This window comes from Jaculus jaculus, chromosome 1 (genome assembly GCF_020740685.1).
Source record: "Jaculus jaculus isolate mJacJac1 chromosome 1, mJacJac1.mat.Y.cur, whole genome shotgun sequence".
Taxonomy (NCBI): Eukaryota; Metazoa; Chordata; class Mammalia; order Rodentia; family Dipodidae; genus Jaculus; species Jaculus jaculus.
Window position 1 is genome coordinate 132,705,795 of NC_059102.1, and position 24,999 is coordinate 132,730,793.

Below are 24,999 nucleotides of genomic sequence, written 5' to 3' on the forward strand. Positions count from 1 at the left end.
CAGATGCGTGTGCCACTTTGTACATCTGGCTTTCCGTGGGTACTGGGGAAATGAATCCAGGCTGACCGTTGCTTTGCAAGCAAGTGTTTTAACTGCTGAGCCATCTCTCCAGCCCTGGAAAGATTTTATTACAGAACTTAAGAGAAGGAAAGAATACAGAACTCCTGTATTGTAGGAAGGGGTTCTGAAAATGGAAAACCCCACTTAGAGACCCAGATGGGGGTCCATTGTGGGAGTGTACTAGGTGGGATGAATGGGTTAGTCCAGCACCAAATGTCTGGGTGCCACCAGGTTCTTAGGAAGGGAGTAATCCCTTGCTAGTCCTTTGTTTTCTAAGAAAGGAATAGCTAAAACCAAAGGCACCTACTCACCTCCTCTGGTGAGGTTTGGTGGAAACGAGAAGGAAACAAACCCACATTCTCCTTTACAGGCTCAAGAACATTCCTCACTCCCTCTTCAAGGCGCCCCATTACCCCTTAACTGTCTCAATGAGGCTGGAGACATGGCTTAGTGGGTTAGAGTGCTTGCTGCACAAGCATGAGGATCTAACTTTGATCCCCAGCACCTGTGTATAAAGCAAGGCATGGCCACACATGCCTGTAACCCCACCACTGAGGGGAGGGAGGATTTCTGGGGCTCACTGGTTAGCCAGTCTAAAAAGAAAAATGTGTGGCGTCAAGTTCTGTGAGTGACCCTGTCTCAAGGAAATAAGGTAGATGATAGCAGAGGCCTTCACACATGTGTGCACAGGTCACTCAAATCTTCATACATGTGCATAATCTTACATGCATGTATACACATACCACATATATACACCAGTAAGTAAATGAAAATAAAATTAATGATACAAAGTAATTAAGGAGCTGGGCATGGTGGCACACACCTTTAATCCCAGCACTCAGGAAGCAGAGGTAGGAGAATGTCGTGAGTTCAAGGCCACCCTAAGACTACATGGTGAATTCCAGGTCAGCTTGGACTAGAGTGAGACCCTACCTCAAAAACAATAACAACCAAAAAAAGATAGATTAAGGTTATTGAGGTAAAGAGGAGGCAGATCATGTTTGGCCTGGAAGGCAGTCTGTTATAAGTACTCATTGACACATGTCTATTGAGCATGTACAAAGGGCCAGGCAGTTACTAGGACTATCAAGGAAAGCACAGAAGAGGTGATTTTCGAGCCTTGGGTGATGACACGTGTTAAAATATAAGCTTAGCTGGACATGGTGGCACATACCTTTAATCCTAGCACTTGGAAGGCAGAAGTAGGAGGATCACTGTGTGCTTGAGGCTAGCCTGGGACTACAGAGTGAGTTCCAGACTTGCCTGGGGTAGAGTAAGACCCTACCTCAAAAAAAAAAAAAAAAAAAAAAAAAAAAAAAAAAGAAAGAAAGAAAGAGAAAAGAACGTCAGCTTAGCATGATGCCACTGTGGTAACTGCAGTGTTGAAGGCTGGGAGAGATCAGGAGGAGGGTTAGAAGGAGGGACGTTTAAAAAAATTGGACCAGCAGATGAACTTCAGACTACAAATTCTGTAAATGTTGGGTTGTAGCCAACCCTGTCCCCTTCCTTCTCCTCCACACTGTCCCCCACACTTTCCCTATTGTAAAATGTAGAATAAGAGCCCCAGGCTCAAATACAGGGGGGCTCTCCTCACTAGCAGTATGACCTTGGAAAAAGCCCATATCCCTATCTGTAGAATAAGAATAGGAACAGAAATGGCCTCATGGGTGGGAGGGTTTTCCAGGCAGATGTACGTAGGCACCCAGCTAAGTGTTCCCCGCCATCACATCATTGGCATCCTTAAACTGATTCAGGAACCAAGAACTTGAGGACTTAGTGGGTGAGTGCTGGGCTCAGAGGGGAAGCTGCAGGCAATGAGAAGGGGCATGTTTTCTCCCCAGGAGATATGAACCCCAGTAGGGAGAGAAGGCAGAGAGGGAGATAAGAGCCCAAGGGACCTTGGCAAAACCTGAAACAATTAGGATGACAAAATAAATTAAGTAAGGTTTAAAAGTCGGGTATAGAACAATGGAATACTTTTGTGTGACACCAAGTCAGGTCACTTCTTTCTTCTGAGCCAGAGTCCTGCTTTGTAGCTTTGGCTGACCTTTAAAATTCACTATCTAGCCCAACTGGCTCAAACTTGTCATGATTCTTGTTAGGATTTCGGGCATGAGTCACCATGCCCAGCTAGGATTCCTATCTCTTTTATCCCCCAGATGCCTCTCTGGTCAGTGCCATTGTGAGCCATACCTGCTAGGACCACTGCCATCACCTGCCAGCTGCTGCCCACATCTACTCTTACTCCCTCTTGCCCTCCAGGCAGAAGGACCTTTCTCAGATTCCCGTGGCCCTTTCTGCCAAACCTGCAACCTCTGGCCCCTGGGCTGCTTTCATTTCCTTGCAAGTACCTCCTCCCTTCCTTAGGCCTTTGCATGGCTCGTTCTGTTTAGGAGCCTTCTTCTGTCTTTTCCCCTTGAACTCCTATTTATCCTCCAGAACTCAGCTGAGACATCTTCTGCTTATGCTCTGTGAGTGTATGTAGCTGGGTTATCATCTGCCTTATTGCACATTCCTCACGGATAGGTGGTGTGTCCCAGCACTCAGTGTGGAAGACACACCTGGGCTGGAGAGATGGCGTAGCGGTTAAGCGCTTGCCTGTGAAGCCTATGGACCCCAGTTCGAGGCTCGGTTCCCCAGGTCCCACGTTAGCCAGATGCACAAGGGGGCGCACGCGTCTGGAGTTCGTTTGCAGAGGCTGGAAGCCCTGGCGTGCCCATTCTCTCTCTTTCCCTCTACCTGTCTTTCTCTCTGTGTCTGTCGCTCTCAAATAAATAAATAAAATTAAAAAAAAAAAAAGACACACCCAGCAAGTACTTGTAGAATGACTGCATAGAGGTGCTCACCCGAAGGAGCCCCAGTTCCTGCCTCAGCATTGTGAGTGCTTCAGCAGCCTCGCTGCCTTCTGAATTGATACTAGGCCCTGCTTTCTTGGGGAAGATAAATCCTTGGTGAGGGTGGCTGAACCTGAGAAGGTGGCAGATTAGGATTTGATAGCTCACTATCTTCACAAGGAAAAACAAACAAACCAAAACACCCCCACTAAACCAAGAAAGCACCCTGACTGAAAGTTCTCTAGGTAGTCTCTTCTGGAGAGCCCGAGCAAATGCAATTGGAAATTCCCAGCTGTCTTTATTGTTGGGATTCAAAATTGCACTTTAAAAAATTGTTTTTATTTATGAGAGAGAGAGAGAGAGAGAGAGAGAGAGCGGGCACACCAGCTCCAGCAGCTGCAAATGAACTCCAGATACATGCACCACCTGGCTTACGTGGGTCCTAGGGAATAGAACTTGGGCCTTTGGCTTTGCAGGCAGGTGCATTAACTGCTAATCCATCTCTTCAGCCCCAGAATTGAACTTCTAGTTTTTCAAGGTAGGGTCTCCCTCTGGCCCAGGCTGACCTGGAATTCACTATATGGTCTCAGGGTGGCCTCGAACTCATGATCCTCCTACCTCTGCCTCCTGAGTGCTGGGATTAAAGGGGTGCACCACCATGCCCGGCTCCCAGAATTGAACTTTTAACTCACCCCACACCTGCCTTGCTAGCATGGAGCTAATCCCCAGAGGTAGATACATTTTATTAGTGTTATATATGCTGTCTCCATGTATTCTTTTATTTATTTGTTTATTTATTTTAAACATTTTCATTTATTTATATGAGAGAATGAGAGGGAGAGAGACAGAACATGTATAGGCATGCCAGAGCCTCCTGCCATGGCAAAAAAAAAAAAAAAAACCCTCCAGGTTGATGCACTGCCCTATGCATCCGGCTCTGCGTAGGTATCGAGGAATCAAACCAGGGCCAGCAGGGTTTGTAAACAAGTGTCTTCAACTGCTGAGCCATCTCCCTCGCCCCTGGCTCCATATATTCTCTGCTGTTTTGTTTTCTTCTAAAGCTGATGCATCAGCCACCTTATCAGTAAGGCATCATTTCTGTCACCAACTCCTCTCTGCTCTTTGCCTAGATAGGGTAAGTCCATACTGTCTTTCAAGAGCAAGATCCTTTGACTAGCCTTTCTAAACAATCCTCAAATGTGCTCTCTTTTAAGTTCCTTAATTAGTAGATTACTTTTTTTTTTTTTTTAGTTTTTATTAACATTTTCCATGATAGTAGATTACTTCTTGAAGTTTTACTAATAACCTTGGCAGTAAACATATGTACTGTCCCCGCCCCCTGCCTCCCCCACCCCAATAAAAGGCGAGCTGAATAGTCAGAGTTCACCTTGTGAGGTCACTCGGTCCCAAACTCTGACTGAGATTGTGTAGTGTCTCATAGTCCCCCAAATTATTCCCTTCTCCTCTGCATTTGTACCTGATCTTCTACACTTTATCATTGGTTGTCTCTATGGAATGGAGTGGATGATAGTTGTTATAGAACAGCATTTATGAGAATTGAAAGTAACATGATATGTTTTATTTCTTGTTTGCTTTTAGCCCAGAAGGCTCTTTGCTGTGGATATATCATCGGAAGTAAGTGCTTGGAATCTGAGTAGCTTTTGTGGGCTTCCCCCACTGGCTGGGATCTCCTACAGTTGATTCCTTACCCACTGGGAAGTGGCTATGCTCAGGCAGAAAGGGTCAGGGGAGGTGTGAGTGTCTGTCCATGCATATGGGTGGGGAGGCTGTTTCCTAGGGATCTGGACTGTATCCTCCAGCCTCTAAACCAGATTTTATAGAAGGATGATTCATAATTTTCCTTAGGTGTCCCCCCCCCCCTTGGTGGCTTTTATTTTGTTGTTAAAAAGCAGGATCTCGGGCTGGAGAGATGGCTTAGCAGTTAAGTGCTTGCCTGTGAAGCCTAAGGACCCCGGTTCAAGGCTCGGTTTCCCAGGTCCCACGTTAGCCAGATGCACAAGGGGGCGCACGCATTTGGAGTTCGTTTGCAGAGGCTGGAAGCCCTGGCGCGCCCATTCTCTCTCTCTCCCTCTATCTATCTTTCTCTCTGTGTCTGTCGCTCTCAAATAAAAAAAAAAAATTAAAAAGCAGGATCTCACTGTATCCTGGGGGCTGACTTTGAACTTACAGTGATCCTTTTCTCTTACTTCAGCTTCCTGAGTGCTGGGGTTTAAGGTGTATGCCTCGAATTTACTAAGTAGTTGAGAAGGTGACCTTGAACTTTGGATCCTCCTGCCTCTGCCTCCCAAGTGTTGGAATTAAAGGCATGCACTACTATGCTTAGCTTAAACTTCCAGTTTTTAATGAGCTAACATGGATCATTTAAAAATTTATGTTTATTTATTTTGGGGGGGGTGGTTTGAGGTAGCATCTCACTCTAGCCCAGGCTGACCTGGAACTCACCATGTAGTCTCAGGCTGGCCTTGAACTCACAGCGATCCTTCTACCTTTCCTTCCCAAGTACTGTAAAAAAAATTTTTTGGAAAAGAAATCAGAGCTAAATAAACCTCTCTGTTCCTATCTTTGGCATGGCTGCCAGGAGGCTCAGAACAGATTACTGTTCTTAACTGCTTGTGCACACCTCAGCCTTCATTTCAATATGATTTATCTGGTAGTATTACATCCTGGCTTTTATCCTTAGATGCCATAGGACTTGGCAACTTACACAGGGCCACTCAACCAGAAACTCAGCTGTAAAACAAAACTTATTTAAAATGTGGGATGACCAAGTCATGCAAAATACATACTTAGAAGAAAAAAAATATATATATATGTACATACACATACATACATACATACCTGGTTGACCAAACCAATGTTTCCTTTTCATCTCTTGTGGTTTTGTTTGTTTGTTTGTTTGAGGTAGGGTCTCGCTCTAGCCCAGGCTGACCTGAAATTCACTATGTTGTCTCAGGCTGGCCTCGAACTCACATTACTCTTCCTTCCTCATCACTCTGAGTGTTGGAATTAAAGGTGTGCGCCACCCCATCCTGTTCGTGTGTGTCTGTGTGTGTGTGTTTTAATTCTCGTGTTCCTTCCCCACTTCCTGCAACCATACCTTTATATCACAAAGCGCCTCAAATATTTCCTGAAAGCAGATGAGCTTTGGTAGGTTTCATACGTGCCTGCCCTCTCAGTTGCAGGGGAAGTGGAGGACTTCTTAGCTTGGGAGTTCGAGACCAGCTACAATAACATAGCAGGGCACTGTCTATATAAACAAACTGAACAAATTAACAACAACCCCTCCCCCCGGATTTCTTAATATTATTATGTCTGATCAGAATTAACTTGCCATCTGTGTACCTTCCCTTTCTTTCTCCTCTAGAAGGTTCTAACTTGAAGAGACTTTCCCAACAAGAGGGCAAGGAAGCTTCTCACATGGGTGGCTGAGGTAGCTTCTGTGTCAGTAGTTTTCTGACCCTTGTTCAGTGATCCTCTGTCACTGTTGGTGACTGGAATTCTTCTCAGGTTGACCTTTGTAGCAATCTGAATTATCCTAGTTTTGCAAAGACAAACAAACACCCCCTCCTCCATGATTCTGGAAAGGTGTGTGCTTTTTCACTAAGACTTACAACTTAGTACAATCCCGCAACTTGTGAGCTCTGCGTGTGTGTCGCTGCATTCCGCCTTCACAGGTCCCTTCATTCGTGGAAGGCTGATTGTTATTAGTGACGCCTTTTAGCAGACAGGGTTGAATCTGACAGGAAAATTGTCCTACCCCAGTCACCTCACTAGCTGGTATTAATGCTGTTTCCCCCCTGCCCAGGCTCCCCCCACTTTTTTTTTCCATTCTGCTGATCTGAGTGTTCACATTCTTTTTTCATTCCTAGAAATCCAGAAGTTGGTGACAACAGCAGTCAGAAGAGGTGGTGGTTTCAGACCTGGTTTAACAATAGGTAAGGGCTAGGGATGAGTGACACTTGAAGACGATCCAGTGAAAGTGCGATCACATTCACTCCCTCCTTCTTGCTCACTGAAATCGTATGAAGAATCTATTTGGTGTGTAGAGCTACCACTTTCCATTTTTTCCCTCCCTCCCTCCCTCTCTCCCTCCATCCCTCTCTGTAGTTAAGAGTGAGGCTCAGGAAGAAGTTTGAATCACACAAGACCATCAGAGACAGAAACAGTTTAAGAAGGCTGTTCTCACATGTTTTGGTCATGTAAGTCAATGACATGGAAAGACCTGAGAATAACTCGGCCATTAGACCCTAGTGCTGATCTGGATGAGTGACAACAAAGTTGAATGCTGTACCTCTTCACTGAAAGTGCGTCCTTAGGGTTTGACCTCCAGCCAGTGCCCCGGCTGATGACATCTTCTCTACTCTGAAATGCATTTCATGAGAGTCCCCTGTCGTTCTGCCTCCACAGGTCTCCCGTCTTGCCTCACCTAGCTTGCTTCCTTTTTACTTAGGACCCCTGGTTATCAAGATGAGGAAGAAGAGAACATAGGAAAAGAAGGATGGAAGGAAGACAACAGTGAAGAGCTTTCACTAGGCGAATGGTTTAATCCAAAGTAAGGAAAACCACCTCACTCCAAGTGCAAGGAAATCATAGTTCATGGAGGTGGGACGTTCCCTGGGGCCACTGAACACCTTGCTGACCGGGAGAAAGAACTTTAGCATTTGTTAAACTTCAGTAATGGACTTTGGATAAGAAACTACCGTCCACTTGGTAATTCTGACAGGAAATGGTCAGTGGTAGCAGATAACTCCCAAAGCCCTGGGGCTGGCCGGGTGGAGGGGCGGGGGTTAATAAACCACAGGCAGATGTGGAGAACCACAGCATCTGGAGTTGGGGCAAGGAAAGTCTCTCTTATAAAGCCGGGCGCACGCCTTTAATCCCAGAACTTGGGAGGCAGACGTAGGAGGATTGCCATGAGTTAGAGGCTACCCTGAGACTCCATAGTGAATTCCAGGTCAGCCTGAGCTAGAGAGAGACCCTACCTAAAAAAAAAAAAAGTCTCTCTTAGTTTCATGTAACTTATCTTAGCAATGGGAATGATGATAAAAACAAATCTTCTGGGGCTGTGAACTTATTCATAATTTTTGTAAAACTTACAGTATGCCACTTGGTATTTTACAAATTGCTACTCACTACCCACCATATGTTCATTCAAAAACTGCTTTTTTGGGCCCAAATTCACTTTTTAATTTTTTTACTGACAATTTCCATAATTGTAGACAATAACCCATAGTAATTCCCTTCTTCCCTCTATTTTCCGCTTTGCAACTCCACTCTCCATCTTCCCCTGTCAGTCAGTCTCTATTTTCTTTTTCTTTTTCCTTTTATTCTGATGTCATCATCTTTTCCTGCTATTATGATGGTCTTGTGTAGGTAGTGTCAGGCACTGATCATGGATAATCAGGGTATTTTGTGTCTGGAGGAACATGTTGTAAGGAGTCCTACCCTTCCTTTGGCTCTTACATTCTTTTTTTTTTTTTTTTTTGGTTTTTCAAGGTAGGGTCTTACTCTAGCCCAGGCTGACCTGGAATTCACTATAGAGTCTCAGGGTGGCCTTGAACTCACGGTGATCCTCCTACCTCTGCCTCCCAAGTGGGCTCTTACATTCTTGACGCCACCTCTTCTGCAATGGATCCTGAGCCTTGGAAGGTGTGATAGAGATGTTTCAGTGCTGAGCATTCTTCTGTCACTTCTCAGCACCATGGTGCCTTCTGGATCATTCAAAGGTCACCATCATCTTAAAAGAGAAGCTTCTCAAACCAAAAGTGAGAGTAGCATTAATTTATAGGTATGAACATTAAGAGAAGTGCTTACCAGGCAGTTTGGTGAGCATAGTATATACTTTTAGCCAGACACCAGCAGATGTTATACCCCTAGGGCTCATGACCAACTATTGTAGGTTTTCAGTATTAGTGATGTATTCCATCCCATGGAGTGGGCCTCCAGTCCAATTAGAGAGCAGTTGGTTTCCCTCATAACAGACCTGCCACTATTGCACCCACTGGCGTATTTGGCCTGGATGGCCAAATGTAAGGTCTGCAGTGTCCACTGTTGTTTATCTCCATTGATGACTTCTTTCTCTCCCATGGAACTGCATGCAGTGTGGCTTCTTCCAGCTTTCTGTCAGCTGGTCTACATGGAGGAAGTTTCAGCTCAGTTCCAGCAGGATTTCTCAGTGACCTTGCAGCCCAAGTATGGGGAGTCTTCAGCAATACATTTTTTTCTTTTAAGCAATCTGCCCACCTAGACAGATACCATTCAACATATTATTTATCTGAGAAAGAGGGAGGGAGAAAGAGAATGGGCATACCAAGGCCTCTTGCCACTGCATGTGCCACTTTATGCATCTGGCTATATTTTATGTCATATGAATTTTCAGTGGCAAGAGGGACAGAGGCACTATCACCCTCAGCAGCCTGAGGAATCCCCTTAATATTTTAGGGGCCTTAACTCGGGCAAACTCAGGATTCCTGGTTTTGACAGAAAAGAATTATTATTTAAAATTTTTTATTTATTTATTTGTGAGAGAAGAAGAGGCAGAGAGGGAGGATGGGTGTGCCAGGGCCCCTAGCCACTGCAAATGAACTCCAGACACCTGCACCCCCTCATGCATCGGATTTACATGGATCCTGGGGAATTGAACCAGGATCCTTAGGCTTCACAAGAAAATGCCTTCACCACTAAGCCATTTCCCCAGCTCCCTCATTACTGATATTTTAATATAGACTTTAAGTTACAAAGGTTAAGAGAAATGGAGACATTTAGAAGGGGATGAAGACACACCCCAGAGCACACGTGTGTGCTTCTCTAAGGGTCACCCTCCATCCCTTACAATAGCCGTTTGAACCATTTTGGTAAGTTTTGAAGTCACTATCTTCAAAAGGTTGCTAGGAAATCTACATGAGATCAAGGGTGGCTCCTGAGGAGCACCTGGTTGGATTACATTGATAAGATCACCAGGATGCAGGAAGGTAGGATATCTTTACCACAAACAATGTCAGCACTTTGTCTGAGAACCCCAGAAGATGTCTGGGGAAAGGAAAGAGGCCTTACATAAGGGCCTTAAGCCTGATTCACTGTTATTTCAACAGAACATATCTGTATGTGAAAGAAGCATTTCTTTTCTTGTCTTTTCCTTTTCTCTTCTTTCTTTCTTTGTGAGACAGGGTCTCTGTCCTGAACTGACTTATGTAGACCAGGTTGGCCTTGAACTCATGGCAATCCACCTGCCTTATCCTTCAGAATGCCAAGATTACAGGAATGGTCCACCATGCCCAACTAAGAATTCTATTTTATTATTATTATTTGCAAGCAGAGACTGATAGAAGATGGACAGACAGAATGGGCACATCAGGGCCTCCAGCCACTGCAAACTCTCCAGATACATGTGCCCCTTTGTGCATCTGGCTTTATATGGGCACCAGGGAATCAAACTCGGGTCACCAGTGCCGTAAGCTCTGATCCATCTCTCCAGACCAGGAGTACTATTTCTATGTCAGCAATCTTTATAACAAACACTAATTGTGTTGGAATGTTTGCTTCTCAGCTGGTGAGGACTTTAACCAGACTCCTGGGAGTGGGACTTGTTTCCCCTTCCCATGTCCCCAAAACTTTCCCTGTCTTTCAGTCCTGCTTCTTCAGTGTGCCATCTTTGTTAAACTGCCTGTGACCCAATACAGCATGGTATGTCATGCACATATTTCGACATCCAGGTCCCTTAGCTTCTCCGGCCGCCGTCCTCCGGGTCCTCATCTCCACTCTTTTTCAGCCTCTAGTAGGGGCATCTTCCTCTTCCCAGGTCCTCTCCTTCCTTCTAGTACGCTTCCATCCACTCCCGTGGCATTGGGTAGCACCAATGACAGGATGACTCCCACAGCTGTATCTTTAGCCCAGGCATTTCCTCTGAGTCCTGACTTGTGTCGACCTGCTTCCTGACATCTCTGCATGTATCACACGACCCACATGGATTTCTCAATCCCACTCCACCCTTGTTCTTTCACGTCCCATCTCGGTAAATAGCTCCATGGAGACAGAGTCTGGGATGGCTTTTGCCTTTGTTCACCCACAGTGTAATTAATTAACTTGTTCTGTTGATTCTTGCTCTCAAATCCTTCCCATAAGCTATCTAGTCTCCACTCTACAGCCATAGGCCTGTTTTTGCTGACATGAGCTCTGTGCCGGGTCACTGTCCACCACGCTGCAGCTCAGTGAGTGTACGTTACAGATCTCTTTTTTTTTTTGCACACATATATATGGTATGGTGTGTGCACGTACAATGTATGCATGTGTGTGTGCAGATGTATGTGCACACATACAGAGACCACCAGAGAACGTGAGGGGTCCTCTGCTGTTCCTTAGGACAGTAGCTCACTGAACCTGGAGCTGCCTTCTTTTGGGGGGGGTCTGATTGGCTGACCAGCAAGCCCCAGCCAGTCCCCTGTGTCCATCTTCCCTCTAGGTATTAATCTCAGGCCCTTTCAGACCCTCGTGCTTATCTGACAAGCGTTTTTACTCACTGAGCCATCTCCCTAGTCCCCATATCTCTTCTTTACTCCACTGAGTGGTTATAGAAGTTTCTTCTTGCCAGCCCTTGGTTATTATGTGCTGATGAATAAAGACATAAGATTTAAGCCGGGCGTGGTGGCGCACACCTTTAATCCCAGCACTCGGGAGGCAGAGTAGGAGGATCGCTGAGAGTTCTGAAGCCACCCTGAGAATACATAGTGAATTCCAGGTCAGCTTGAGCTAGAGTGAGACCCTACCTTAGAAACCAAAAAAAAAAAAAAAGACATAAGATTTAAACACCTGAAGGCTAAAGAGATGGCTTAGTGGTTAAGGCACTTGCCTGCAAAGCCAAAGGACCCAGGTTTGATTCGCCAGGACCCATGTAAGTCAGATGCACAAGGTGGCACATGTTTCTGGAGTTCGTTTACAGCAGCTGGAGGCCCTGGCGCACCCATTCTCTCTCTCTCTCTCTCTCCCTCTTTCTCTCTTAAATAAGTAAATAAAAATAAATGTTTTTTGAAAAACTACTAGTAACATAGGGATGAGTGTGCTGTGGTTACAGAAGGTTTATAATTTTGATGATAGTTTCTCCCTGTACGGTAGAATTGTGCATGCTGAGGTCACAGGTTAAGTGCCCTGTTCAGAGGGAAGATCTTTGAGCAGCTCTTTCTGGCGTTTTCCCTCCTTTTTTTTTTTTTTTTTTTTTTTTTTATTTATTCATTTGAGAGTGACAGACATAGAGAGAAAGACAGATAGAGGGAGAGAGAGAGAATGGGCGCGCCAGGGCTTCCAGCCTCTGCAAACGAACTCCAGACGTGTGCGCCCCCTTGTGCATCTGGCTAACGTGGGACCTGGGGAACCGAGCCTCAAACCGGGGTCCTTAGGCTTCACAGGCAAACGCTTAACCGCTAAGCCATCTCTCCAGCCCGTTTTCCCTCCTTTTTAAGATATGTCTTGGTAGTCTTGACCATCTCAGGCAGTTGATAGTGCCATAGTTGGTTGACCTTTTGCACATGGGTCTCTGCCTCTAGTCCCTTTGTTTTTGTAGTTTGTGAGATTTGATGGCCAAGCTTGCTTGAGGTAGAGGTTTCTCCCAGAAGCCCATGCCCGCCTCATGCTCCCTCCCTTCTTCTCCCTCCCTGCATTTCCAGGCTGTGTCTGCCTTCTTAGTCAGGGTTACGGCCATGTTAGGATTGTCAGTGAAATTGACCAACTGCTGGGAAATGGAACATTTAAATTTTTAATTTAACATTAAATTTTAATGGGCTGCTTTGTCTTTATGCTCAAAGGAATCCTTCCCATCTAAGTAACCACACTGGATGCTGGCTTTCTTGGATTTTCTAGAAGACATGGTCTGAATAGTCCTGCAGCTGAGGAGTGGGTAGCAGGTTGACTGCCCACTGGGACTGAGACATTCTCAAGGGGAAGGACTGGGTGCCATTCAGCCAGCCCAGTGCTGAACCTCAGTTAGACTCTTCATATGAATTCCGTGACGTGTCACTCAGTTCTGTAGTCCTTTCTTAGCCTCACTTTGTTTGTAACAGGGATGCTGGCAGGTATGGAGATGTTTTTGCATGTGTATGTGTGTGGATGCACACGTATGTGGAAGCTAGAGTTTGACACTGGATGTCTTTTTTTATTTTTACTTTATTTTTATTTATTTACTTGAGAGAGAGAGAAAGAGGCAGAGAGAGGGAGAGAGGAACTCAAGACACATGTGTCCCCTTGTGCATCTGGCTTGTGTAGGTCCTGGGGAATCAAACTGAGGTCCTTTGGCTTTGTGAACAAATGCCTTAACTGCTAAGCCATCTCTCCAGCCCCCCCCCCCCCATGTCTTTTTCAGTCACCCTTCACTTTACGTTTTTGAGCTAGCATATCTACTAGAGCTCATGGATTCAGCTAGATTAGACTAGCTATCCAAGCCCAGGATCCATCACCACGATGCAGGAAGGTAGGATATCTTTACCACAAACAATGTCAGCACTTTAGAATCCCAGAAAATGTCTGGGGAAAGGAAAGAGGCCTTACATAAGGGCCGTAAGCCTCCAGTCTCCATCTCCCCAGCACTGGGATAGCAGACATGTGTCACCATACCTGGCTTTGTTACTAGTTTTTAGGGCACAATCCTAGGCATTGGCATTCCTAAGTCACTTGTCCTCAATGGCCCCATTAAAAAGACAGCTAAATAGGTTTTGTTTTGTTTTGTTTTTGATTCGAAATGGGAAATATTCTTGAACCTATAAGGGACAATCTGGTCTTAATCTTATCTCTTTTTCCCTAAAAGAGTCCTCTTTCCCTAGATACACGATATAAAGATGTGAATAAGATTGCAAGGTACCTGGACACATGGCCTAGGATCTGGCTTTTCCTTCTTCTTCTCTCAAGGAGTACCCCAGGGGCTGGAGAGGTGGGTGGCTCAGCAGTTAAAGGCAATTGCTTGCAAAGCCAGATGACCAAGGTTCGATTCCCCAGTCAGTATCTATGTAAATCCACATACACAAAGTAGAGCATACATCTAGAGTTTGTGTCTTTCTCTCTGTCAAATATATATATGTAGTTCTTCCTAGGAATCTGACGTGTAAGGTGCCTAACCAAGTGGCATGAGAATTAGACTGACTTGCTCAGCCCTTATCCAATAAATTCCCATAAAAGACCCAATCAGAGTCACCAGGCAAGTTTTCTCATTTCTGGGGACCCCCTCCTGCTACACAGGAGCTTAGTTTTTCCTTCTCTCAGATACATAATCTCTATAATAAAATCTTTCCAGATTTTACCCTCTATAGTTTCTGGATTTCAGTCTTCAAATTCATAAAAGTACTTGGAGGTTCTTGGACTTGACTCCAAAGTACTTGACTCTGTGGTGAAAGCTTTGTGTGTTTGTCACTGTCCAGCACCCTAGGTTAAAACCCCCCAAGAGCCAAGAATGGTTCCATCACTCTTAGATACCCCAAATTCCCTTATCAGCTGTGTGAAATCTGTTGCTGGAAAGCTCCCCCTCTGGCTGGCCTCAGGGCCCTAGCCTTTCCTTGCTCCAGCAGGAGACTTCTGATAAAATTCTAGTTTTGGGAGGTCCATTATCTCAATAATCTGATAGCCAAAGGGAGGGGTCCAAGTGTGGGGTCCTTTAAGGTCAAGCCTCGCATCCATGTGCAGAAACCTCTTTCTAGCCAAAGGCAAATTGAGACAGCTTTTTCTCGCTCAGCTGTTGCTTCATTCTCTCATTCCCATACATCAAGGATCAGGATCTTCTTAGGCTCAAATGATATCCACAGTGATAATGACAACCTAGTGGTGTCAGATTGAGGCTTGGGAAAAAGAAAGGGTTTAGAAGCAAGCAGGAAAAGAAGAGGAGATGGTAAAGCAGAGGAAGAGCCCGTAAGGCACCTCCAAATAGCCTTCGGAGGTGCCTGAGCTCACTGCACCTGTCGCATCTGTTCAAATGCTCCGGGTGAAGCTCCAACCAGGACTCTAGGAAAATCACTGTGCATCTTGCTGACCCACTTTTCCTTGGGCACTTTGTGCTGTCTTAATAGAACTTTCCTGATCCACATGTTTGTTTGCTTGTTTTTCCCTACCAGGAAGCGCCCAGAGGTAGTGACAGTGACCCCATGGAAGGCACCAGTTGTATGGGAAGGCACTTACAACAGAGCTATCCTAGAAAAGTATTATGCCAGACAGAAAATCACCGTGGGCTTGACTGTTTTTGCTGTAGGAAGGTAAGTGTTTCTGACAAAATCGTCCTTGACTTTTTCTTGCTTTACTGTGAATTGTCTGTGAGGGATCCATGGTTTCACAGAAGCTATAACTCATTTGAATTATTAGGTGGGAGACTATTTCAGCTTCAAAGGGCTAAAGACAAAAAAAAACAAACAAACAAGTAAACCCATCCATTTGCACCCCAGAGGGAGGGGGGCTCAGGTTTCAGCCCCCTATAATGTGGATTCCGGGCTGAGCAGCACTTGTCCTCCCTGGCCTCTGTGGCTTTCCTTGAGAGTTCACAAGGCACCAGTTGCTGGATGGGCTGGTTTCTCTTAGGCTCCCAGGGCCCAGGACCAAGGACAGAGGGGGTTCCAGCAGGCTCCAGGCACAGTATGATCTATGCACTGTGTTTTCCAGGCTGGAGCAGGGCTGGCTGGTCTTCCTGTGGGATTGGCTCCTGAAGAGTTGGTGCATTAGGAAACTACTAAGGCTTTGGCCAGGTTCCACTTGCAGCATCCAGTTGTTTCCTTGTTCAGAACATTTGATGCAGAAAAATAGTAGTTATTCTTACCTGAAAGTAGAGCTATACCATTAGCTTTAAAATAGAACCTTTTTTTTTTTCCTTAGGGAATTAAATATTTTTTCCCAAAATAAAACATAATTTCAAGTCTCCTTTTTTTTCTTTTTAGTTATTTTGTTCTTCGAGGTAGGGTCTCACTCCAGCCAAGGCTGACCTGAAATTCACTATGTAGTCTCAAGCTGGCCTTGAACTCATGGCAGTCCTATCTCTGCCTCCAGATGTCTTAGTGGTTAAGGTACTTGCCTGTAAAGCCAAAGGACCCAGGTTCAGTTCCCCAGGACCCATATAAGCCAGATGTACAAGGTGGCTCATGTATCTGGTGTTCGTTTGCAGTGCCTGGAGGCTCTGATGTGCCAATACCCTCTCTCTCTCTCCTTATTCCTCTCTCTCTCTCTCTCTTTTATATATATATATTTTAGGCCACATAAGAGTTGATTCCCCTGCCTTATGCAGAGTTCAAAGCTCAGGTTGATTGTACCCTAAGCTTCGACAAAGACCTCAAGGAGGGCTCTGTGATGGTTGGACAAGACTCCTGTGGTGGTTTGAATATAAACTTCCCCCATTGACTCATGTGTTTGAATACTTAGTCTCCTATTGGTAGAACTTTTAGGGAAGGTTGTGGAACCTTTAGGACACAGAGCCATGCTGGAGGAAGTATAGCATTGTGAGCAGGCCTTGAGGTGTTTTAGCCAGACGCCACATCCGGTCTCCACCCCTGCTTCCTCCCGGCTGATGTGACAACATGATGCCCGATTCCTGCTCTTGCTGTTTCCCCCATCATGACGGACTCTACGTCCTGGAACTATAAGCTGAATTAAACCCCTTTCCCTACACATGCTGCTGGTGGTCAGGTATTTTGTTCTAACAATAAGAAAGTAACTGTTACAACTCCAAAGATAGACTTCACTGGCCCAAGGCCAGAAGCCATGGCTGTTGCTATCATCACCCTTAAGTATCAAGTTCTAATGTTGCTAAATGTGCCAGTCTCGGGGCCCTGATAGTGTCTCTAAGAAAGAAGAGCGACTGGAATTTTAACATTTTTATTCTAGAATATTCTATAAGAATTTTTATTGCTTAGGGATAAGAGCCTAGACTCAATTCAATCCTCTGGCACAAAAAGGGACAAGCCAACCATTTTGCAGATTCACTAAATCTTGCTATCCACCCCTTTCCCCCCCAACTGGGACATTGTCCATTGCCCCACAAAAATGTGTCAATCATAATTCAGCTGAACAAACCATCAATCCTCCCCACATCCTTATGAAAACATGCCGTGGGCTCCAGGGCTTTGAGAGAGAAGTCTATTGGTTCTCCAAAGCAATAGATGCCTGCCTCAAGTGGATTGGGTCTTTAGGAGGAATGATGTTTGCTTTGTGTTTCAAATAGCAATGCCCTAGTCTTCTCATCTCTAAACAAGGTTAACTGTCCCCATGACCCCCCTCCAAGATTGTTTCCCCAGCTTGACTGCACACTAGATTTTTCTTAAAGTTCTAGAGGATCAAGAATATCTGGCCACCAGCCATAGAGCCATGTCAGAGTCCCTCTTTGTATTGCTCAGATATGTTCTGTCCATTTAAAGAATTGAGGCAAGAGTAAAGGCACAATCTATTTAGATGGCACATAAGGGCAACCCAAACATCAAGAAAAAAAAAAGTGCCAGCCATTATTGCACCCCAAGCATCAGGGTTAGCTGATAGTGTGTGACCCAGTGTGAGTTCAGTCCATGGTCACTGTGAATGAGTTTGACATGAGTTGTATCAAGCCATGTGATTTCCTTATTTTAAAAAAAGTATTTAGGGCTGGAGAGATGGCTTAGTGGTTAAGGCGTTTACCTGCAAAGCCAAAGGACCCAGGTTCGACTCCCCAAGACCCACGTAAGCCAGATACACATGGGGGTGTATGCATCTGGAGTCCACTTGCAGTGACTGGAGACCCTAGTGCACACGCTCACTCTCTGTTTACCTGCCTATATCTGTATCTCTCTCTCTCTCTCTCAAATAAATAAATAAAAATAAAATATTTTTTTAAAAATTATTTGTAAGCAGAGAGAGAGGAAATGGGCATGCCAGGGATCTTGCCAATGCTCATGAACTCCAGACACATGTGCCACTTTGTGCAACTGGCTCCATGTGGGTACTAGGGATTTGAACCCAGGCATCAGGCTTACAAGCAAGCACCTTGAACCACTGAGGCATCTCCCCAGCTCAATATAATGTTGTTTGAATGAGCAAATAGTCAAAATCATGAGCTACCTATTAGAATGGCTCAAATAAAAAGCATCAAGGGATGGGGCAGATGGCTCAGGGGGAAAGTGTGCTGAGGACCTGAGTTCTATCTCCAGCACTCATGTAAAAAGCAAGGCATGGGCTGGGCAGAGGTAGGAGGATCACTGTAAGTTCAAGACCAGCCTGGGACGACAGAGTGAATTCCAGCTCAGCCTGGGCTAAAGTGAGACTCTACCTCAAAAACAAAACAAACAACAGCAAAAAAGCAAGACATGGTCATGCATACCTGTAACTCCAGGCGACCGGGGTAGGGACAGGAGGATTGCTGTTAGCCAGTCTAATGACAAGAACAACAATGGTGTCAGCCTGAGCTAGAGTGAGAACCCCCCTCAAAAAAAGAGAGAGAAAGCCAAAAGTCAGGTGTGGTAGCATGCTCCTATAATCCGAGTAAACCCCCTAAGAGGTAAAGGCAGGAAGATCAGAAAATTCAGTCATCCTTGTCGACAGTATGAGCCAGCCTGAGCTACATTAGATTTTTCTCTCAAAATAAAAAAAATGACCAGGCATAGTAATGCAGGCCTTTAATCCCAGCACTTGGGAGGCAGAGGTAGGAGGATCACCATGAGTTTGAGGCCACCCAGAGACTACAGAGTGAATTCCAGGTCAGCCTGGACTGGAATGAGACCCTACCTTGAAAAACCAAAAAGAAAGAAACAAACAAACCACTCATCACAAAGTTCCTAATTCACAGTATAGTGACCCCCAAAAATGTCAAAAAAAAAAAACCCAAAAGCTCTGAAAACACTACATTTTGGCAAAGATGTAGAAAAGTAGGCACTCTTGTTCATTGCTAGGAAGAATGCAAAATGGTGCAGCAACTGAAAGAAAGTTTGGCAGTTGCAGGCTGGAGCGATGGCTTAGTGGTTAAGGTGTTTGCCTGCAAAGCCAAAGGATCCCAGTTCAATTCTCCAGGACCCACATACACCAGATGCACAAGGGGGCACATGCATCTGGAGTTCGTTTGCATTGGCTGGAGGCCCTGGCATGCCTATTCTCTCTCTCAAATAAATAAATAAATATTATTTTTTTAAAGTTTAGCAGTTGCTTATGAAAACTAAGCATTTTCTTATCATCTAGTCTTATCATCCTTGATATTTATCCAACTAATTTGAAAACATGTCTACACAAAAGCCTGTGTACAGATACTTTTGGAAGGTTTAGTCACAATTGTTAAAACTTGGAAGCAACTTACTTGTCACCTGACAGGTAAATCAGAAAAATAAATGGTGGCATATACAGACAAGAGTATATTATTCAGTGTTAGAAAGAAATGTGCTATGAGAAGACAGGGGAGACTCTTAAATACCTATGACTAAGTGAACAAGAGGCCAGCCTGCAAAAGCTGTCTATACTGTGTATCTAACTCCAGGACATTCTGGAAAAGACGAAACTGTGGTGATAGCACAAAAACCAGTGATTATGAGTGCACGCGTGAGGGAAGAATCTGTGGGTTTTCCTTTTTCCTTTTTTCTCTTTTTCTTTTTGGTTTTTTGAGGTAAGGTTTTTTCACTCTATAGTCTCAGAGTGGCCTCGAACTCATGGCGATTCTCCTGCCTCTGCCTCCCGAGTGCTGGGATTAAAGATTAAAGGCGTGCACCTCCATGCCTGGTGAGCCTATGGACTTTTAGGGCAGTGAAACTATTCTGAATGATTTATTTACTTCAGAGACAGAGAAAGAGAGAGAAATGGGCACACCAGGGCTTCTTGCCACTGCAAAAGAACTCCAGATGCAAGCAACACTTTGTGCATTTGGTTTTACGTGGGTAATGGGGAATTGAACCAAAGCCATCAGGCTTTGTAAACTATTGAGCCATCTTTCTAGCCCCTATTCTGAATATTATAATGGTGAGTACCTGCCATTATGCATTTGCTAAAAGCCATAGGATGCACCACCCAAAGTGAACCCTAATGTCATGTATGGACCTTGAGTGATAGCAATATGTCAGTGTAAGCTAACTGACTGTTACAGACTCACCACTGTGGGGCAGAGATGCTGGTAGTGGGTTAGGCTATGCATATGTACAGGCAGATATATGGGATTCTCAATGCTTTCAGCTCAATTTTGTAAGCAACCTTATTTTTTCTAAATATACTTTTTTTTTGGTTTATTTATTTATTTATTTTTCTCAATTTTTATTAACATCTTCCATGATTATAAAAAATATCCCATGGTAATACCCTCCCTCCCCCCTCCACTTTCCCCTTTGAAATTCCATTCTCCATCATATCCCCCCATCTCAATCAGTCTCTCTTTTATTTTGATGTCATGATCTTTTCCTCCTCTCATGATGTCTTGTGTAGGTAGTGTCAGGCACTATGAGGTCATGGATATCCAGGCCATTTTATGTCTGGAGGAGCACGTTGTAAGGAGTCCTACCCTTCCTTTGGCTCTTACATTCTTTCCACCACCTCTTCTGCATTAGACCCTGAGCCTTAGAAGGTGTGATCAAGATGTTACTCAGTACTCCAGTCACTTCTTTCCAGCACTATGATACCTTCTGAGTCATCCCAAGGTCACTGCCATCTGAAAAGAGAAGATTCTCTACCCAAAGTGAGAGTAGCATTAATATAAGGGTATAAGTATTATGAGAAGGGCTTACTGGGCAGTTTGATAAGCATAGTATATATATTTTTCCAGACAACAGAAGATGTTACACCCCTAGGGCTCATGACTACCCCTGTTTTAAGTTTTCAGTATCAGGGATGTGTTTCCCCTCCCCCTCCATGGAGCAGGCCTCCCATGCAATTGGAAGGCAGTTGGTTTCCACCATGACAGACCTGCCATTATTGCACCTGTTGGCTCATTTGGCCTGGCTGCCCAATCATAAGGCTTGCAGTGTGCACTGTTGAGTATCTTCACTAGTGATATCTCTTTCTCACATTGAACTATATGGCTTTTTCCAGCTTTCTGTCAGCTGGTCTACATGGAGGAGGTTATCAGCTCAGTTCCAGCAGGATTCTCAGTGGCCTTGCAGCCCAAGTATGTGGAGTCTTCAGCAATAGGGTCTTACCATCTATTCCTGGTGGGAAACCAAGTGCCTCGGCAATGGCCTATAATGTTTTGGGGGCATCAGGGACCTCACTGGAGGTATCCCATCTGTGGCACTGAAAATTTTCTAACAACAATCTATGACTCCTGAGTGTTCCATTGTTCAAAACCGGAGGATTCCATATGATTTATTTGCATCCTCTTAGATTTTGATTAGCCCTCCCTTTCCTTTACTCAGTCTCTTCCCCTGACCTCACTTTGGGCCTTTTCACCCCCGTTCATCTATTCTTTACTTACATATTAAATATACTTTTTAAAGACAAAAGTTAAAATAAGGTGCGATCATAGATTATTTGTATGGGTTTATGGAACAGGGGTGTTTATACGATGAGCAGGGTGGCCTCCGGGAGTCTTGCAGGCTGACTATGCAGTATGGGAGGGTCTGTGTCCTGTGTCCCAGAGGACGAGACAGTGCCGGTGGTTGATGTAAGCAAGCGCAAAGGTAGGTGCGTTTGGGATTTTGAATCCTTAATAGATTCTAGGGACGTGTCTATATCTAGTGGGGCCTTTTCAAGGTAAGGTCTTACTCTAGCCCAGGCTGAAATGGAATTCAGGCACTTTCTCAAAAAAAAAAAAAAAAAAAAAAGAGTAAAGTAGGGGCTGGAGAGATGGTTTAGTAGTTAAAGCATTTGCCTTTGAAGCCTAAGGACCCAGGCTTGATTCCCCAGTACCCATATAAGCCAGATGCACAAGGGGGCACATGCATCTTGGGGTTTGTTTGTAGTGGCTGAAGGGCCTGGTGCACCCATTCTCTCTCCGCTTGCAAATGAATAAATAAAATATTTTTTAATTAAAAAAAAAAGAATGGGTAAAGTAAAGTAGATGATGTTCAAAAATCACCTTTATTGCAGTTAAAGCTAGTGCTAAAGAATGTGGCTTATATCTGTAGACCTTGGGCCTCCCAGCTGTTGAAGGACTTAAACACCCATGCACCTACAGCATTAGAAAGTACAGGCTTCTAGAATTGGGACTAGAGCTTGCCACGAAGCTTCCTGCAAATCAGGCATTTGAGAACACAGGCTTTCACAGGGCAAGAGGACAGGACTCTGCATGCCTAGTTGCCTTTCTAAAATTTGGCATTCAGATAAGTCATTCTACTGGCAGAGTGAATGACTAGTTGAAATTAGCCAGAGTGTTACTCTAATCTACGTCCTTCCACATGAAAACCCACAACTGCAGTGGGGACAAATGGTTCCCCTCTTCAACATAAACACAGACAACTTGATAAGTAGCCTGCGCTCTCCTGCAAGAACCCAGAGGTTAAATATATTATTTTCTTTGTTTCAGATACATTGAGCATTACTTGGAAGAGTTCATAACATCTGCTAATAGGTACTTCATGGTCGGCCACAAAGTCATATTTTACATCATGGTGGATGACATCTCCAGGATGCCTTTAATAGAGCTGTATCCCCTGCGTTCCTTCAAAGTGTTTGAGGTCAAGGCTGAGAAGAGATGGCAGGACATCAGCATGATGCGCATGAAGACCATCGGGGAGCACATTGCCTCTCACATCCAGCATGAGGTCGACTTCCTCTTCTGTATGGATGTTGACCAGATCTTCCAAGATAATTTTGGTGTGGAAACTCTGGGCCAGTCAGTGGCTCAGCTCCAGGCCTGGTGGTACAAGGCAGATCCTGATGAGTTTACCTATGAGAGGCGGCAAGAGTCAGCAGCATACATTCCGTTTGGACAGGGGGATTTTTATTACCATGCAGCCATTTTTGGAGGAACACCCACCCAGGTTCTCAACCTCACCCAGGAGTGCTTTAAGGGAATCCTCCAGGACAAGAAAAATGGCATAGAAGCTGAGTGGCATGATGAAAGCCACCTAAACAAGTATTTCCTCCTCAATAAACCCACTAAAATCTTATCTCCGGAATATTGCTGGGATTATCATATAGGCCTGCCTTTAGATATTAAAAATGTGAAGATAGCTTGGCAGACGAAAGAGTATAATTTGGTTAGAAATAATGTCTGATGTTGAATTGTGCCAGTAGGTTTCTGAGTTTGAGAGTATTATTCTGGCTGATTCCTCAGAAAAGTAACACTTCATTTTAATTTAAAAAATACTAACAAAACACCAAAGTGGCAAACGCATACTATTTCTCCTTATAACTCTGAGCCCTGTAATATGTGAGAATGAATCTACGGTAATCAGATGTAAATTCCCAGTGATTTCTTAAATATTTTGGGTTTGAGGGAAATACTGTCAGCTGAACAAAATCAACTTGCCAAAGGCAAAGAAAAAGCCAGAACACTCTACCCAGTGTGTCCGATACTGTCCTGGAGAATGGCAATGTTTGGCAACAAGACATGGCGGGGAGAAGGAGGTCCCCTTGATTTCATTGTCTTTCCGGTTTAAGTGGTTCTAAAGCAACATAGAGCTGCTTTGTGGCAAGAGGACTTTTAGCAAGGACATCATCTACCATGGCAATCCTCAAGGGCTTTAAAGCTGATTGCTTCAGGCCATTTGCAGCCCGCGTTCCATTAAGATGTTGCTTGGCTTCTGTGTGGAGAGCAGTGGAGATTCCCAGCGGCTGTCAGACTGACTCATGTCCAGAGCTCTGAGTGAACCAGTCAATAATGCTCAGCTTGAAGCAAAAACAAAGGTCCAATGTTGAGCTTGCCATGAAATACCAAAGAGAGGGTTGGAAGAGAGGTGCTGACCTCTGGGGACACGAGGTATGCTGGAGGCACGGAGGGGTGTCTCCAGCCTCCTTCACTCCTTGACTAACAGAACAAGAACTTGAATGGAAGGTGCTTCTTGTTTTGCCCAAGTCATATTCAGTCCACCAGCACCCGGGAGAGGGGAGCCAATGGTGTCAGAGAGGAAAGGCTCACAGTAGACAGAGAAGCCTTCAAGGACCTAAGCCTCACCAAAAGACAATCGGCCACCATCTTGTCCCACCACCTGGCTGGAGCCTCAGGGTCCCTCAGCCCATCACATTCCAAGGTGGAGGCTGACGTCAAGGACTGGACTGAAGACCTCTTCTTTCCCGGGCTCCATCCGCACTCTGGAAGTGTGACAGTCAGATGCTCTTCACACAAACATAAGCAGGTAGCGATGGGAGGCCCGGTCATCAGGACTGGATGGAGGGACAGTCATTCAGTTCCCTTCTCCAAGAGAAGCGGCGACGTCCTACACATTATAAATTAAACACGTCAACGTAAAGAAAGTTCTCAGTCAACATGTACATATGCACATGTATTTATATTTTGCTTGTCTTCTAGTCTAGGTCATTTGTTTCTTTTTTCAAGGAATTTATTTGAAGTCATTGCACTGTGTTAATGTATAGCACAAAAGATTTCTTCCATAAAAAGGAAATTTAGATTTTTCTCAATATTTCACTGTGCCTCCTACTTTCCAATTGTTGCCAAAAATATATACAGAACCCCCAAAATCCTGAATTGTGGACACTGAAAAAGAAAATGGATACCACACATCAGTTAAGAGTCATGCTTCTCTGTTATTCAAGCCGAGTAAGATCCAGTGTAAAGAAGAAAGAGGTTAATGGTTTAACTCCTGAGCCAAAGAAATGATCTATCCTGAACATTTAGAAAAGAAAGGCTGAAGGAATTTTGAGGGAATTTCTTGATTTTAAAAAAAATTGAAATTTAAATCCTCAGTGGACAAATTTAGGGTCTCATTAATAGTAATGCTTATGCATTTTTTTAAAAAAATACAATTGCTGATTTACAATTGAATAAATTATTTTCTCAGTACATTCTGGTCTGGTCATGAGTTACGAAAATTCTTCTAAAGGTGTTCAGGATTGTCAGTTATCACTGCCTATAACCCTGTGGAATTTTAGGCTTTTGGATTTAGAAAAACCCTCATGCCCTCTGAAAATATACTGTGTCTGAAATAGTGGGTAGAGGAAGAATCACCAGGAGCAGGTGTCCCTGAAGCCCAAGTGGCAGGGCAGAGGGAGAAAGCAGTATCATAACGGCTACCTGGGAGTT

At 44.5% G+C, this 24,999-nt stretch overlaps 1 protein-coding gene across 1 annotated transcript in view; it reads left to right on the plus strand.

Annotated features, from left to right (window-relative positions):
- Positions 1-24,759, plus strand: part of Ggta1 (glycoprotein alpha-galactosyltransferase 1 (inactive)) — a 91,659-nt gene extending 66,900 nt beyond the window's left edge. The window contains exons 4-8 of the mRNA XM_045141507.1: positions 4,494-4,529; positions 6,785-6,850; positions 7,366-7,467; positions 14,999-15,136; positions 22,321-24,759. Coding sequence (XP_044997442.1) covers positions 4,494-4,529; positions 6,785-6,850; positions 7,366-7,467; positions 14,999-15,136; positions 22,321-23,014 — 1,036 coding nt within the window. The 3' untranslated portion in view covers positions 23,015-24,759. The remainder of the gene's footprint in view (positions 1-4,493; positions 4,530-6,784; positions 6,851-7,365; positions 7,468-14,998; positions 15,137-22,320) is intronic.
- The last annotated feature ends 240 nt before the right edge of the window (positions 24,760-24,999 follow it).